Here is a 17846-nt window from a genome sequence, read left to right as displayed (position 1 = left end):
ACACTAGAGTGTAAATGTTTTAAAAAGCTAGAAGGCAGGATTTTTGTCATTTACATCCAAAAAACTATGAGTTTGAATAAATAAATGTTTACTTTGAGTTAAACATAATGCAAGGGCTGGGGATTTAGTTGAGGGCCGCCCCTGCATGCCCCGCAAGCACAGATCGCTGGTACAAAAAACAGCAAACAAACAAAAACAACACAAAGGATACAGGTATTGAAGTATTAAATTGTATCCTAGAAATAATGCTCACTCTTTGTCAATTAAAGATGTTAAATAAATTAGAAAATGTGAAGAATATTTGGTAGTTATTTAATGAATTGATTTCCTAAAGTGAGGTATATTGAAGTTAATCTCCCTTTGTTATTTGCCTGTCTTCACAAATACAGTCTATTTAATAAACATTTAAATATTCTTCACACCACTTCACAGAGGCTTCATAGAAGGGAGATTTGGTCAGTTCTTACATCATTTTGACTGTCATGAGCATTTGCCCTACTTATTCCCCAGTTCACCTGTTATATTTGAAAGTCACAGCCACTGATTGCTAATCACTTCCTTAAAAGCAAAGTCTCTAAGTGTAGAAATAATTAGGACACATTATTTCATATTCACTCCAGTTATATGCAAAATCATCTTAATTTTATAGATAACAAGCTAAAAAATATGTAACTATTACACATATCTAACAAACAGTGAATAGTTTTGAATAGGACAACTGATGGATCAATATGATTTGTGCTTTCTCTTTTTCTATTACATAAAACCATGCAGAAAATATTCATAATTATACTTACACTTTAAATCTTTTAGGAAAGCAAAGAATAGGAAAAAAGAGAAAGATAAATTGGAAACATGGCATTCAATATTTTAACATATGATTTATTCTAAATTATGAATAATTTGCCAGTTAAACTCATAATGACACCGAGTTAATGACATAGCAGGAAAACTAAGTATTTCAATTTGGAAAGTGAAAATAGGGAGCATTTTATTATTACCACTACAGTCATTCAAACTGTTAAAACATTCATTATGGGAAAATAAAGAAATGAACTTAATGAATAAGAAAATCTGGATTAAAACACTGTGATGTGAATTTCAATTCTAATAGAGAAATGGAAAGTTAAAGATGTTCTGATCTTTATAAGTGGCTTGTTGTTTAGCTCTGCTTGAAGCATATTAAGGTACTGGAGTTAGTTCTGCAACAACTCTTGATTATGTTCTTGACCTTACTTCCAAGCTGAAGGTAAAACTGGAAGGTATCACTTCTGGGGAGTGACTTCATGACCCTTTTTTTGCTTTGCAGGCTTTCATACATAGATTTCAAATAAATAACACAATATAAAAAGTCATTCGTTTATATCTTATTTGCAGGCAGAACATGAAGATATAAATGTGAGATCTTTAAATATTAGGATTTTTCTTTGATTTGTGAGTAAAGCAAAACTCATTTTATTTAATTATGTTAATCTATGCAAAATAATAACTGCAATAAATTCATAGGGTATTGAGTTGATTACTGAACTAAAAGAGAAGTAATTCACATACAAAGTGCTTAAATATTAAGCATCTTAATATTTTTCTTAAATTTCACACTGCTGAGTGCTATCTAGGGTGCTTCAGGGTTGTTGTTGTTGTTGTTGTTGTTGTTGTTGTTGTTGTTGTTGTTGTTGTTGTTGTTGTTTTTGAGACAGGGTCTCACTTTGTAGTTGAGACTGACCTGGAACTTGCTATGTAGCCCAGGCTGGTCTCCAACTCACAGTGATCCTCCTGCCTCAGCCTCCCAAGTGCTGGGATTACAGGCTAGTGCCACCATCCCTAGCAAGGGTGCTTCAGTTTTGATCATTTCATTGTGTGCCAAATATAAGACTTTTTTGTCCCTGATTGTTTTGTTTTCAGAATATAGTAAAGCTCCTTGGGAAATAGCTGAATACAAATGATATCCAATGATGCAGAATATGTGTAATATAATATTGCACTAATGATTTAATAATTTAAAACTATTAAGTTTCCTCATAGATTTAGACTTAGCACACCAATTTATTAGTTAAGAATATATTAAGCTCCAGTACATCAAATGTTGTCTTTGAAATTTCACATTACTTTTAAGGTGAAAATACTCCTACAATATTTTCCAAGCATGCAAGGTATAATGGAATTACATGTGGAATACTTAAATTTTAAAATTATAGTAAAAGACACATTGCCATTGATCTCCCTCAAAATATTCCCTTTCTCTTAAATACTCTTTTCCTACTTTTCTTGCCACATTCTGAAACCACCTGGGAAGTCTTTTCTTTCATGAACATCTTTGAGATTTGATTATAGATGCAGTGAATGCTGCTGCACAGAGCCATCCAATGAAAAGGCAACCTTATAAAAGCATCATAATACCTCCCTTTGTTTTATGCATCGCATCTGGCACTCAGCAACTTCTGGTTCTTCCTGGAAGTCAACATAACTATGAAAGGTAAACATTTTTAATAAACTGAGGACATTGAGGCAGCCAGGACAGCACAACTCAAGGTACTCACAAAAACAAAAGGACTCCAGAATTGCTTCAGAAAGAGGCAATAAGAAAGGAATAAATGTATTGGAAGAGAGGGGATATTTTTGATAAGCAAAGATAACAGGGTAAGAATATATAAGAATTATTTAGTACTTTCCCTGTAGATTTCTAAAATGATGAACAGCAGTTGCACCACATTTCTTACTATTTATTATAGTTGGTAATGTGTGATTTGTGTTGCCTATTATATTGTTTCTTTTTCTAGCATCTTCATATCTACCTCTCTTCTTAGCCATCTTCCCATTTTTGACTCATTTATCCATAGAGATACATTTAAAATGTGTAACCTCCAATCACAAAGTTTTGCATACTTAGTGTCAAATAAAATATATTATTGGTCCACATTAAATATAAATATTTAAAATATTTATAATTAGTAGATTACTTTGAAGGACCTAAATTGAATTTTTAAAATACATAGATAATGCAAATGAATGTATCTGACTATAGGAAATGGGAAAATATAAGGCTACTACATACTCAAAATATCAGATTAGATATTACATGACAAGCTCTGAAACTCCTCAGGAAGAAGACGCATAGAAAATCATGCGAGGTGTGCTGTGATTTGACAGTGATTGTGGCAACACTTTGGTCACCTGCACAGAGGTAAATGTAATTGTATGGATAAAACCCTATTAGGACAATGAAGTAAATGTGCCGAACTTTTTCTTTTAGAAATGGGAAAAAGTGGGTCTGGATGATATTCCATTAGTTTTTCCTCATCATACCAATAATATTCTCCTGGAAGCTCTTAATCAGAAGAAGAAAATGAACAAAAGAACGAAATAGCCAGACACTCCCAGTGGTTGAGAACATACAGGGGCACAGGGACAGTGAGGCAACTGTGAGCAATGCACGAAAAGTTTCTATTATTTTCTGTCATCTTGAGGAAGGTCAAGAAAGAGAAAGCATTCCCAGGGTGCTCGCGCTATCAGTTAATGACAACCACAAAGCAACTGTCAGAGCTAGTTCCTCTTGAAAAGCTGTCCTGTTTAGCCTCCTTGTTGTATACTTACTGTCGGTAGCTGACTAAGACTACCAAGATGGCAGGAATACAGCAGAGGATGATGATGAAGGCCAGAGCCAACAGAGCCCCTTCTGTGTATCCCAGACTTTCTCCTCTCTTTTTAATGCTGGTCACTGCCTCTGGGGTCCGGATCTCCAGTATGCGTCCTCCTTCCCCATAGTATGGCTGAAAGTCTTTGTTGATATCTAGCAGCTTGCCATCCAGAAACCTTTATTGTTAAAAAAATAATAAAATTAACAATGTTAGAAAAGCTTGTTTTAAAATAAAATTTTTGTAAAATATTTTAATGTTTTCTTTAATTGAAACACAAACTCAAGTAAAGTATTAAGAATAATAAGGCATGTATATATAAAGTGAATGTTTGATAAAGAAGAGTACACACACACACACACACACACACACACACAAATTTCAAAGGTATTAATGCCAATGACCTTTGCACAATATACTTATAGACTAAAGAAAACTTAGTTGTCAGTACCATTGAACATACTCTCACTATGCAAAGTGAATGTGATAAAGAAGAGTACACACACACACACACACACACACACACAAATTTCAAAGGTATTAATGCCAATGACCTTTGCACAATATACTTATAGACTAAAGAAAACTTAGTTGTCAGTACCATTGAACATACTCTCACTATGCTGATGTAATTTACTTTGGTAAGTTGTTCGCAGTGTTAAAATATAATAGCCCTAAATTATATAGCATAGTTTAAAATTATAATCCCATGATTTTCTCATGCTGACTTTAAGATAATCTTATAAATATGGAACTTTAAAATACAATTTATAACAAGGTGGAAACATCTACAATTATGGAAACAGATTTAGGATACCCAACTATTTAAGCCCATAATCAGTATTTGTTTTCCATTTCACCATCTTAAATGTCAGCATTCTCAAAACTGAAACTACAACCATGTTTGTATGGGAAAAAAAGAATAAATTAATTTATTCTACCTAGAAAAAAAAACCCACTAAATTAATGATGCAGACAGCATGGCAGTGTCCTCAGAATGACAGAAAATAGCAATAAATTTAATCCCAGAATTCTTGCAAACTTTTATTCTAAATATGCAATGCAACCGTGAGTATTGCATTGGGGAGGAAAATCAAGAAATAATTATTCTATATTACTAGTTTGTACAATTTTGATATATTCTTTATATTATGATTAGTAAGTATATTTTTAAATTCCTAGAGAATGTTTGCATAGTCCTTATAAACCCTATGTATTGATGTAACAATTGTATTCTTAATAGCACAGAATGCAGTGCATCTTATTTTTAATTTTTTGAGTTTTTAATTATGGACGAAGATCTTGCTACAGAAAATTGGGAAACAAAGAAGTTTAAGAAAAGCAAAAGCACATGTAGTCCATGAAGCAAAGACAACTATTATTGTTAATATCTTTATATACTTAAATCTAAATTTTCTTTGGGGCTTAATGAATATTTTTGTAATACATGTGATTAAAAAGTGTAAAAATAAAAATATTGTTTTAAAATTATATTTCTCTCCAAAAATAACACTTGTTGAAAACATAGAAAACACAAAGAAATGTGAAAAGAAAATTTTAAATGGCCTAAATTTCACATAACTATACAGTGGTAGTTACTGGAGGGAGAAGAGTATGTAAGGATTAGAGAAAGGTTGATTCATGAGCACCAGGTTATAGTGAAAGAAAAGCAAAAAATTCTGGTGTTGTATTCCACAGTAAGCTGAATATACAATAATAAAAATAATAATAATTACATTTTTAAAATCGAGAAGGCTTTCATATATGTTTTATAAAGTATATAAACAATATTTAAATATATAAAAAGATGATAAAAATAAAGGTGTTTGAGAAGATAGATATATTTACTTTGATTTAAATATTACATATTTTTCTGTTTTTTGTATGAATTTTATCTTTTTTTCTATCAGTTAAATTAAACATAAAGGAAACAAGTGCCGCACCTGAATATTTTTTACAACCAATGTTATGCCTTTTTGACACTCTGTGTTCTAATATTAGAGTAATCCCGCTGGTTCTGAATTCGGTTAAAATCCTGTTCAGAGCTACTATGTATACAAAGGGCATACCTGTACTGGATATTAATTCCATTAGAAAATTTATGTCTTCTAGTCTGAGAACCGTAATGGCCCAGATAATCCAATCGCGTTTGAAGGTCCATAATTTCTTAGCTTAAATTTCCATATTATAACATAAGGCAACTAGGATGGCTTTGCTATATGGATCTGATTTTGAGAAGGAAATGTATTTCTTTTCGTTTATTTTTTTGGTATCAGGGATCGAACACTCAGGTACTTCCGCTTGCAAGGCAGGCGGCAGCATCACTGAGCTAAATCCCTGGCTAGGAAAATGTATTTCTTATGATTATTTTCTGACATCATTTCAGACGTTGAACAATGTAAGTTTAACCATTTTGATTGAATTATCAGACAAAGAAAGAGATTCTAATTGACATAAAGATTAAGAATTTTATCACAGAGCTATATTAATTAAAGTGGGAAGAATCGGAATGAGAAGATGGTCATTAATTGCGTGGATAACGTATTCCTACCATGAGAATTTGTAAGTGAGATTACAGTTTACTGTATTTCTGCCTTTCATGTCCCAACCATCTATAGAAAATTTGGTAGCTATTTTACATTACAACAGCCCCATTACTTAGGAATGCAATTTAGTTTGTTTCTCAATTCAAGAATGAGACTAGTGGCATAAAAAAACACCTTGGAGCCCAAACCTAATCTAAACAACAGGGTTTTTTTTTCCCTCCACATTTCCAACAAGTTCCCTAGCTAAATACTTGAGTTATAACAACTTTTCCCTAAAATATACTAAATTTGGTTTAATTGTTTTTGGCTTTTTATCAGACCAATGAGATGTGTTTTGCACTGCTATAAAAACAGGGAAATAAATAAGTTAAATTTTTATTTTGTTTTGCTTTTTAGTTTTCCTTGTTTGTTTTTTTTGAGACAGGGCCTCCCTATGTAGTGGAAGCTGGACATGAACTCGCTATGAGGCCAAGGTTGACCACAAACTCCAGCTGATCTTCCAGCCTCCATCTCAGGAGTGCTAGGATTATAGGCCTAGGTCACCACCCCTGATTGTTAAAATTTTAACATACTGAAATAAGGTAAATGTGTACTTCATGTTGGCTTGGAATAACAGAAGCCCACAAATATTGCACTAACTCCCACAACTCTTTTTCATTGGCTTCTATAAAACAGAATGAAAAAAAGGCAGAGAAAAACAGAGAAATCTCATTCATAGTGCAGGGACAAGAATCAGTTAAAACTGAGGCACTGGCACAATCCATTACACAGTTTCCTAGAGATTTATCTCACACAATACTCTTTTTTTTCTCTCATTGAGTTTATTGGTACATTTTAGGTATACAGTACAGTTACATTCATTACTGGGATCCTGTACCTTCACATGACAGGTCTTGGTTCTCATTTTTTCCCCTTGTCCCTGCCCTCCCTTTTCTTCCTATTTCACATGGTCAATTATCTCATTAGGATCTTATGTACTTCACACATCACTCTTGAGTCTTAAGTGGAAGAGGGGAAAAGGGAACGAACAGCCACTGCTAGAGCTCAGGCAAATGTCTAATCGTCTTGGGAAAGGGCCATAAGAAATCTAGGAGATGTCCGAAGTCTACCTGGGCCTGAGATTCTCTGCACCAATACAAAGTAGAAATTTACTACTGAATAGGGAAAGGCAGAGAACTTTATTGCACCTGAAACACAAAAATATTGGGAGATACTAAGTTTTCCCAGAAAAAAAAATATCTGTTGAAAAGACTACCTTTCTCCAAGTGGAAATTCTTGGAAATTTTGCTGAAAATCAGCTGGCTCTAAATGTAAAAATTGTTTTTGTTTCCATATTCTGTTCCATTGCTCAGTGTGCTTATTTTGGGGCATACTATGCTGTTTGGGCTATTATAGATTTGTAGTACAGCAAATTTTTTAATCAGGTTGAGTGATACTTCCAGTTTTCTTCATTTTTCTCAAGATTACTTCAGTTATTTTGATATTTTGTGGTTCCATATAATTTTAGGATTTTTTTCTGTTATTGTGAAGAATATCATTACTATTTTCATAAAGATCACTGAAGACTGTGAGAGATAATAAGGATATTCTAACAATGTTAATAATATTTTTAAAGGGGTTCAAAACAAACAATGTGTGGCAAAAGAAAGTATAAGTGAATGGGATGAGGGGACGGAAAAACAGGGACTAACTACCAGTAGATGGAAATGTCATTTTTGTGTGATAAAATATTCGAAAATTGACTGTGGTGACGGCTGTATAACTTTGCAAATTTACTAAGGAACACTGTATTTTACACGGTAAATAGATGAATTGCATGACACATGAATTACATCTCAATAAAGGTGTTTAGAAGTCTTCAGAAATATTTAAAAATAATGTCTGAGAACTTTCCAGAAGAAAAAACAACAATAAGAAATAATGGAATAAAAATGTAGATCCAATAAGCTCAGAGTATTACAAAGAGATGAAAACAAGATTAAAAATATGTATTGAAGAAAATTAAGCACATCACATTCCCGAAATAAGAAAAATCAAAATATCAATAAGCTTACCAAACCAAATAAGTTATTAAAATATAAATGAAACTCATTCCAAGTCAGGCAATGTGGTACATGCCTATAATTTCATCACTCTGGAAGACTGTGGCAAGAGGATCACAAGTTGGAGCTCAGCATGGGTAACAAGTGGCTTAGCGAGAGCCTCTGTCAAATTTTTTTTTTTTTTTAAAGGAGTAGCTGGGGTAAAGCTCGGTGTGAAAGCCCTGGGTTGAATGTGTAGCTCCACAGAAAGAAAGAGGCCAGGGGAGGGAGGGAGGGAGGAAGATAGGAAGGAACAGAAAGAAGGAAAGAAAGAGAAACAGAGAGAGGGGAGGGAGGGAAAGAGGGAAGAAGGGCAAGAGAAAGAAAGAAAGAAAGAAAGAAAGAAAGAAAGAAAGAAAGAAAGAAAGAAAGAAAGAAAGAAAGAGAAAGAAAAAGAAAGAAAGAAAGAAAGAAAGAAATAGAGAGAGAAAGAAAGAGAGAAAGAAAGAAAGAAATAGAGAGAGAAAGAAAGAAAGAAAGAAAGAAAGAAAGAAAGAGAAAGAAAGAAAGAGAGAGAAAGAAAGAAAGAAAGAAAGAAAGAAAAAGAAAGAAAGAAAGAAAGAAATAGAGAGAGAGAGAAAAGAAAGAAAGAAAGAAAGAAAGAAAGAAAGAGAAAGAAAAAGAAAGAAAGAAAGAAAGAAAGAAATAGAGAGAGAGAGAAAGAAAGAAAGAAAGAAAGAAAGAGAAAGAAAGAAAGAGAGAGAGAAAGAAAGAAAGAAAGAAAGAAAGAAAGAAATAGAGAGAGAGAGAAAGAAAGAAAGAAAGAAAGAGAGAAAGAAAAAGAAAGAAAGAAGAAAACAATTTTTAAAAACAAAAATCAATTTACTAATTCCTATTATTTTTTTCTAATCTTCTGGCCTAAGGATTTCAACATTCTCAGAATGTTAGATTTCAGGATGAGGAGAAATTGATGAAATAACCCTATTTCCATTGGTCCAGTAATTAGGAAACAATTGTATGTTCTGATATACTCATTTTATGTTAAGAAAACAAAAATTTAAATAAGTTAGTTACTACAGAACAGTTGAAAATGAATGTGCATCTTCAGACTTGAAATTTATATCTTATATGTCTATTATATATATTTAATATATACTGTATGTATTATATAACCTATGCATCATCAGACTCAGAATATATGTTATTATACATAATATAGTATATAGTATAATTAAATCCTGGAGACAGTGCAAGTGTTTAGATTAAACCAGCATTTCTCAGCTAATATTTCAAGGTGAAAACTGCTAAGGCAAAGCTTCAATAATCCATGACTAATCTTGTTTCTTCTCAATATGAATTTTTTAATCAATATTCTCTATTGGCTTATCCCTAGATATTTTACTACCAGCATGTTGGACAGTAAAATTGAAATTATAATCACCATCATTTTAAACTTTCGTGCTAGTGAACCATCCCCAAAAATATGTTTTAGCTGGGCATGGTGGCGTATGCCTGTAATCCTAGCACAAGAGAGGCTGAGGCAGGAGCATTGCTGTGAGTCTGAGGCCACCCTGGGTGACATAGTGAGTTCAAGGCCAGCCTGAACTACATAGTGAGACCCTGTCTCAAAAAAACCAAAAACCAAAAAAGAGAATATATTTTTATATTTAGGTAAAACATTCTAAACTCAATAAACTATCAAATTTAAAAAATAATTTAAGTAAAAAACAGAATACAGGGAGACTTTTGGGGGTTTTTATTTGTTTGTTTGTTTTGTTTTTGTTTTTTGAGACAGGTTCTTACTATGTACTTGAGACTGACCTGGAACTCACTATGTAGCCCAGGCTGGTTTTGACCTTACAGGGATCCTTCTGCCTCAGCCTCCTGAGTGCCGGGATTACAGGTGTGCGCTACCATGCCCACCTAAGGAGACTTTTAACAGAGAAGAAAAGTGTTAATAATGCTAATAGAATACATGTGTTACTTTAGTCTAGTCCTAAATATATTTTTTAAATTAATGAGATGTATAAAAATTGGCTTGCTGGATCAAATGCTATTTCATTTCGTTGGTGATTCTGGAACCCCAGTGTTTCCCCATACTGATTATTATAACGTCTTCAACATGCCCCAAAACCTATTGCAATAAATTGATTGATAATAGATTTAGTAACTATGGCTCTTTTTAAATTTTGTTGGTATTAAATCATTATGTCATTGTTGAACAGATTTAAAATTAAACTAAATTCAGAATTTAAAATGAATAAATATGTGCTTATGAAAGAAATATACACATATATTGATTCTATATACATGTACATTTCAGCATGGAGATATTTATATGTTGTTTAGTATATATTGACAGAGCAAAGTTAAATTCTGAAATTGTGAATTATTTTGTCGTATTGTGTGAATATAAGTGCATACATGCACATGCAAATTATTTGGAATATAGACATTTATTTACATATCAACATATTATTAAATAAAATGTTTAAATTTATTTTTTTCTCATTGAGTTTATTGGTACTTTTTAAGTATATAGTACAGTTACATTTATCATTGGGATCATGTACCTTTCCATGACAGGCCTTGGTTCTCATTTTTTCCCCTTACCCCTGCCCTCCCTTCACCCTCTCCTCCGTTCCCTATTTACAAATACTTTATTTCCATTTTTTCCTTTTCTCATGTTTTTTTCTTTTCCCTTGTTTCCTTTCCCCTGCCCTTCCCATTTCTCCTACACTTTTAGCCCTTTTCTTTCTATTTCACATTGCCAATTATACCATTAGGATCTTATGTACCATTATAGTTTTTCACACCAGAGAAACTATTCAGTATTTGCACATGTGTGACTTATTTATTTCACTTAGGAGTATATCCTCAATATGTATCCATTTTCCTATGAATGACTCTAATTTCTCATTCTAAATGGAATACTACTCAGCCATAAAATGTTTAAATTTAAATAGAATTATATTTCAAGAATCTGATGAACACTAGGTGTTGCTACAAAAAAGCAAAATTTAAATTTGACAAAATAAATGTTGTTTCGACTAGAATAACAGTGAATAATATGTAGCAGTATTTTAAGATTCTATACTCTTTTTTTTTTGATGTTCCAATTCACAGAGGATGAAATATCACATAGTGTACAGCTGGATATTCTCTTTGCTCTCCACCTCCAAGTCAAGGGAAAAGTCAGATACTACACTTGCTGATTCAATAGAACTGTATGAAAGCTGGATTTTCTCTTAACATTCTAGTTTGCTGAAACTGAAGCAGGAAAACTGTCACTTCAGAGTGTGTATTTCCTCTCAAATAGCCAGGGCCATGGAGCAAGAGAGATGAGTTACTATGAGATCACCTCAAAGTTCTTTTTCTTGCTCATAAAGCCCAACAGACCCTCTGCTGCCCAAACAGCAGACCCCTCTTGAAGTCTGTGCTTAGACTTGAAAACTAAGTATTTATTTTTACTTCTTTTTGACATTTTGGTAGGTTTTAAACTTTTCTTACACTCAAAGCTTTATATTGCAATTACCTATATGTTCTATTGCAATTGGAGAGCCGCTGCAGACAATGAAAAGCACTTACTTAAAAAGCTCATTTCTGTCAATAGCTCTGTTGGTTTGGGGATCGATTGCATAGACAGTCAGGTCACACTTGGTGTAGTCTTCTAGAGAGAAAGCATCACCATGCCTGCGCGCACCAATGGACTCCACCACAACTTTGGCACCAGGAATTTGGTCCTGAACATAGCGATCCAAAATTCTATAAATCAAAGAAAGTACAAACATGACATTCTGATAGGCTGACTGGGAAAAACACATCACCCTAAACTCGGAGTGACATTTAGTAATGACAAATGATGCCAGGTTTTTGCTGTTTACTGAACATGAACCTAAGAAAAGAACTCTCTCCTCTATGTTTTAAATTAAAAAAAAAATTTTTAGCGTGCAACTCCCAATGACGCTGGAAGCCTGACAAGCAAGAAAAGAGATCATCAACTATGTCCTAGTTAAGTCCAGAATTTTTGAATTTATAATACTATTTGAGCTTTTATGTGGCTCATGGGAAATGCCAAATTGCTGTATAAATAAAAGCTATCTTCTCTTTAAAGGAATCATGGGTCCTGAGACTCTTGACTTTAAATGCTGGATGTCATTAATTACACCTCCCACCAGAAACCATAGTATATGGCGCATAGCTACATGCTAAGGATGAAGATCACAATACCTGCTTTCCTGAGGGTATAAAGATTCTTAAAGCATCATAACAATAAATGGGTGTGGATAGATATGGCAAAGGTTTAAGTTTGTAAAATTCAAATAAGTATACCACATTTAAATGTAAGAAGCTAATTGAGTGAATACAAACAATTAAAAGATACACTATCATATAAAATAAGTATATTCAATAGCAAAGACAGAAATGTTAGCTAAAAGGTAATTTTCTGGAAAGTGCATTTTTTGCTAATTGCATATTTTGATTTTAATTGAAAATACAAATTGCTATGGAAGTATTTGTTGTCTAAATTTCTACAAATGACAGTTTATTGTCCTTTTTCTTTTTAGAAACTTACTAACCTTTATAAGTGAACAGTAGATACGTATTATTTTAAAATATTTAAATGTAAATTAATAATTAATTTATAACTATATGTAACAAATATTTTTAATTTGTCTGTACATTCCATGTTCCTTTTGATGTCCATCTAGTATTTTCTTGAAGAAATAATGTATTCTAAACTCAGTTAATATATGTAGAAATAACTTTTGCTCTAGATATTAAATTGGACTACTTTCTGAGCTATTAAAATATTTTCCTTTGACTGTATTGTATTGGCTGGATTTGCCTTTATTACAAAAGCAATCAGGATACTACATTTTGGAGGAAATGTCAGAGGAAATAGCCGACCATAGTGAAAAATTTTTTGCATTTGCTTTTAAATTTTTATAGACCAGAAGTTGGCTGTCTTACTGAAACACTATTCATTCTTTTCCTTCTCTCTCATCACCCAACACTCAGTAGTTTTTTTTAACTTTATAGTCTTTTACCCAATGAGAAAAATAAAAGAAGAAAAATAAAATGGTGGATAAAAGAAAGTGGAGTAAATACACTTTGCTAACATCAGTTAGAAGTTGAATACAGTTCAACGGATGTAGTAGGATATGTGGACTAATCTAACTTTATTCAACCTTTGCTTTAGGATGGTATTTTTGAGAGATTTATGCTATATAAAATATAAGAAAGGTCTTGTATCACCTCATATAATACTCAGCAGTTTATAGGTACAAAAATAATAACAAAACATTGAAGAACATAGAGTTTTGGTTTCCATTTTCAATTTTGTTACTTATCAATTACATAATTTTAGACAAATAATTATGCTCTCAAACTCTTGGTTTTCTTAAATATAAAATAAGAAAATCATCTCCTATATGTAGTTGCATGTATGTGAAATGAATTGATGCTTTTACAGAAATATTCACAGAAGTTTTACTCGGTAAGTGTCCCATAAGACACGATTGCTAACATTATTATTAGTTTGGCTTAAATGTGTGCAGTAGCAAACTTCATCCTTCCCACTACTTGAAGGTATTTAATTTGCAGCATTACTAACAAAGCATATTTCTTACGTATACAATTAATGTACACATCAAAAGCAAATGTGTGCACATGGCTAAATACACAGAGGAAGGCAACTCTCTGTAGCAATGCTTCAGTGAAATAGCTGAGAACTTCTGCAGTGTTTTTAGGCACTCTTCCCCCTTGTCCAAGTAGATCTATCGTAAGAACAGAATAGATCAACTGTGTACCGTTCCACCATGAAAACATATGTCGACTGAGCCTGTGCCTTTACTTATATTTCTCTCAACACTACAGTACTATATGTGAATAATAAAGTATTCGTTGTGGAATAAAACATAGTAACTTACTGATTCCTTCATATAGCAGAGAATCATAAATCAATGAATTTTTAAAAAGTTAAGTCATTGAAAACATGCAACGTCTTCTCCTAGAACATTTTGTTCTTGAAGTTTTAAGTGGTCTTTTGGGCATGAAATATATCTTATGGTAAAGAGACTCAATTTGAATTTTTTCTAAATCTTTTTTCTAAAAAATATATGTAAAACTGAATTTTATACTTTTTAAATGAGAACATATTTTAAGAACGTCTATATACTAAGTATTTTCTGCATATATATCTCCATTATATATTTTAGGTGTATATGTATTTCATTATATATGTACATTTACACTTGTATAGGTGTATATATATAAATAGAAACTATGTATGGGGTGTAGATATATAGGTAATCTTCAATTTTATCTAATATGTAATATTTATATCATGCCACACATATAACAAATAGGTTTATAATGCTCTAAGTTTAATAATTATAACTTTTTCTTTATATAGTTTATGGTAAGCATGATAAAAACAATAGTCATATTAAAATATGTATCTTTAACTCTGTATTTCTTCTACTTTAAATTCTTCAGAAAAAAAATTCCTCTTATATGTAAGTCTATATTTTCGGTTTAAAAGTGTAAAATATTAAATTGGACGGAAATCATAATAGAATTGCAGCAAAACTCAAGGAAGGAGGATCTTTTCATTCATGTATTCGTTAACATGTACTTACTAAGTGACTCTCAGGACTCTACCACTGCTGTGCACATGTGGAATCCATCAGAGAATGAAACAAAAACTTCTCACATCAAAGAACTTTGCTTGGATAAGATAAAAACACATAATGAAAGAGTAGAACTAGGGAAAGTGTGCTGGAACTGGATTACTGATAAATTAATAACTGATTAAAGAGATAATGAGTGATGTGGATGTTCTGAGAAAGAATATTCTAGGATATTCTAGAACTAATGATTTGCTAACTGCCTGTACAAATAATCAGATGCCACAGTATATGAATGGAGGTAAAACCAGTTAGGGACAGATCATAAGAGGATGATTAAGAGTTGACAGGCACTTCATCCTAGGTAAAATAAAAATTCACTGCCAGATTTAATATATTGAAGCATCATAATCAATATTACATTTAAAAGAAGTTTACTTGCTACTATGTCAGGAGCAAGCCAAGAAGTAGGGGCTGAGCATAAAAAAGGATAAGCTAGTTTGTTAATAATTTAAGTCGCTTTGGCTTTTATTAAACAGTCAATCTACTTGGTACTTTAGAGTAAGAGGACAGAACTTAAGACCTATTAGCCATATATTAATGAAATAGTTAAATTCTATTGTCCACATTAGTCTTACTCCTAATTATGTACTTATGTACGTGGGTAAATATGCACTTTTTTGTAAGAAGAACAAATCTTATAAAGTTCACATAACTGAACAAATATTTATATTATCTAAAAGTTGAACTAGATATATGCTTTGTGTGGTTCTTCACTTCATTTTCATATTTGTTCATTTTAAAAGTTAATTTTTATACATCATTCTTCAGGTAACAAAACATAAAAGCAAGACTAAAGCTTACAGATCAATTTGCTTTTTTAAATCTTCCTTGAAGTGCGTATCTAGAAATAGATGACCTTTAAGAGAGGGCAGATCTTTCGAGTTCAGGCTGCTTCTTAATACTGTCATTTGTACTGCATATTACCTATATAAACTCTACATGCTTTGTCTCAAACTCATTGAATGTTCTGAAATATTTTTATTATAAAGTCAAATGTTTTATGTTTAAGCAAATTTTTCATGTGAAACATGGTGTAAAAGCTGACATGGTATTGAAGATGGCTGACACCTCAAGAAAATTGGAAGTTAAGCGTAACCACTTGTTACCGTAAATACTCTGGAAGATACTTGTAGAAAAGTGTCATCTAGTGCAAACACAGGAAGAAGAAGGAGGAGAAGAGGAGGAGGAAGCAAAGATAAAGGTGTGGGTGGAGAGTGGGAGGAAGAGGAGAATGTAATACACTATGCAAAACAAAAAAAAAAACTTTTCGGAGTTTGTCACTATGGTATGCAGTGGTTATGTTTCCTGAGGTTCATCTCTCTATGACTTTGGTATTTATCTGACCTCCTCAGGTCAACACTCCATAGCCCGAAACACTTGCAATTTCCCTTTAAAGGTCCCTCATATGACAGGCATATGTTACAGTGAAAACTTGTCTAATTTACTCTCTGATCCTCTTCTTTCTCGTGTGTGTGTGTGTGTGTGTGTGTGTGTGTGTGTGTGTGTTGCTGAAGATAAACAAGCCCTCATGTGTGCTAGGAAACTGCTTTGCCATTGAAGTTTATACCAGTCCCGATCATCTTATGTCCTGCCCCACCCTCGTCCTTACTAGTCTTGCTTCCACCTCCCTACACAAGAAGAGCCCTTTAGTACTAACTTCGGGAACGCTTGCAGATCTCGTGGTTAGAGAACTGTCCCTATTGCAACAGGATTCTTCTACTAGCATATTATTCCTTTCCCTGCTCTTACAATAACCCCTTTGAGTGATGTATCTTTTCTCTTAAATCCATATCTGTCTTTGTCTGATGCATGATATAGGTAGACAACTAAAACAATTACTTCTTCAAATTCCTATTTATTCTTCCCAAAGGAACTCATGTATCGTCAACTAGAATAGTGATACACAAAGGAATTTTATCAAAGTATAAATGAAACATAGCAATATACATCGTTCCACTTCCTGCCACTACAGTATTATGGATTTAAAGTTTGTCTTCCTTCAAAAGTAATATGGCAAGGCCCCAGCATCAATCAGCCTGAACATAGGGTCTCCCAAGAAGTGACTAATGTTGAAAAATGTTATATGGGAGGGATCCTGAGAAGCACCAAATAATCTTCTTTCTTGCTCCAGAAACACAAAAACAGCAACTGCCTTCACCCCAAGGTAAGAGCACTCACCAGACACCCATCCAGCTATCACCCTGCCTTTAGACTTCCACAGATTTCTCAAACTGTGAAAAAGGAATTCTCTGCTATTAAAGCCACATGGTCTATATTTTGGCATGTCATCCCAGACTGACTAAGATACAGTGTGACATAGCCAAGACACACTAACACCTTCCATTTGTGACATTTTTTCAGGTAATACATGTGAATTCTGGTCAGCACTACTAGATCATAGCTGAAAAGCATTCATGAGAACTGCAAAATAACATCTAACCTCCTTCTTTCTCTGCCCCTAACAATGGCAGTAAACAAGCACTAAACAACTGGAGATTCTTTTCCTCCCCATCTCAGTAATGAAATGCCATCCTGTGTATTCGTCCTCCTTGGCAATTGGAGGTCATAGTGCTGCCTCAATCAGTTGCTCAATCACAGATAAAAACAAATGCTCAGGACTGTGCTATCTGTAACAGAAATTGCATTCATTCCTGACAAAAGCCACAAAAAAGAGGTTTTTTTGTTTGTTTGTTTTGGTCTAACCAGCGCATGTATTCTTTCCCTGAGAATGTCCTGATTTTTGTTTTATAAATTAACCTTGTCCCCAGCAGTCATATCCAATAGAGCTTTAATCAGGGGTCTTGCCCTGACCTAGCGCCTTACCAAGGCTGCATAATTTAGTTCTTCTTCTTCTTCTTCTTCTTCTTCTTCTTCTTCTTCTTCTTCTTCTTCTTCTTCTTCTTCTTCTTCTTCTTCTTCTTCTTCTTCCTCCTCCTCCTCCTCCTCCTCCTC

At 33.1% G+C, this 17846-nt stretch overlaps 1 protein-coding gene across 10 annotated transcripts in view; it reads right to left on the bottom strand.

Annotated features, from left to right (window-relative positions):
* Pcdh15 (protocadherin related 15) overlaps positions 1-17846 on the bottom strand; it is an 802311-nt gene that overhangs the window by 20276 nt on the left and 764189 nt on the right. For 8 of the 10 annotated variants that reach the window (XM_033766616.1, XM_033766617.1, XM_033766618.1 and 5 more), the window contains 3 exons: positions 11788-11964; positions 3592-3810; positions 798-806 (listed from right to left, as the gene is read on the bottom strand). In XM_033766616.1, coding sequence (XP_033622507.1) covers positions 798-806; positions 3592-3810; positions 11788-11964 — 405 coding nt within the window. The remainder of the gene's footprint in view (positions 1-797; positions 807-3591; positions 3811-11787; positions 11965-17846) is intronic. The other 2 variants (XM_033766619.1, XM_033766621.1) reach the window with 1 other exon arrangement.

Source organism: Fukomys damarensis, unplaced genomic scaffold (genome assembly GCF_012274545.1).
Source record: "Fukomys damarensis isolate Sample0158 unplaced genomic scaffold, DMR_v1.0_HiC HiC_scaffold_20, whole genome shotgun sequence".
NCBI lineage: Eukaryota > Metazoa > Chordata > Mammalia > Rodentia > Bathyergidae > Fukomys > Fukomys damarensis.
Note: the sequence above shows the minus strand (reverse complement) of the source record. Positions and strands in the feature narration are given on the sequence as shown.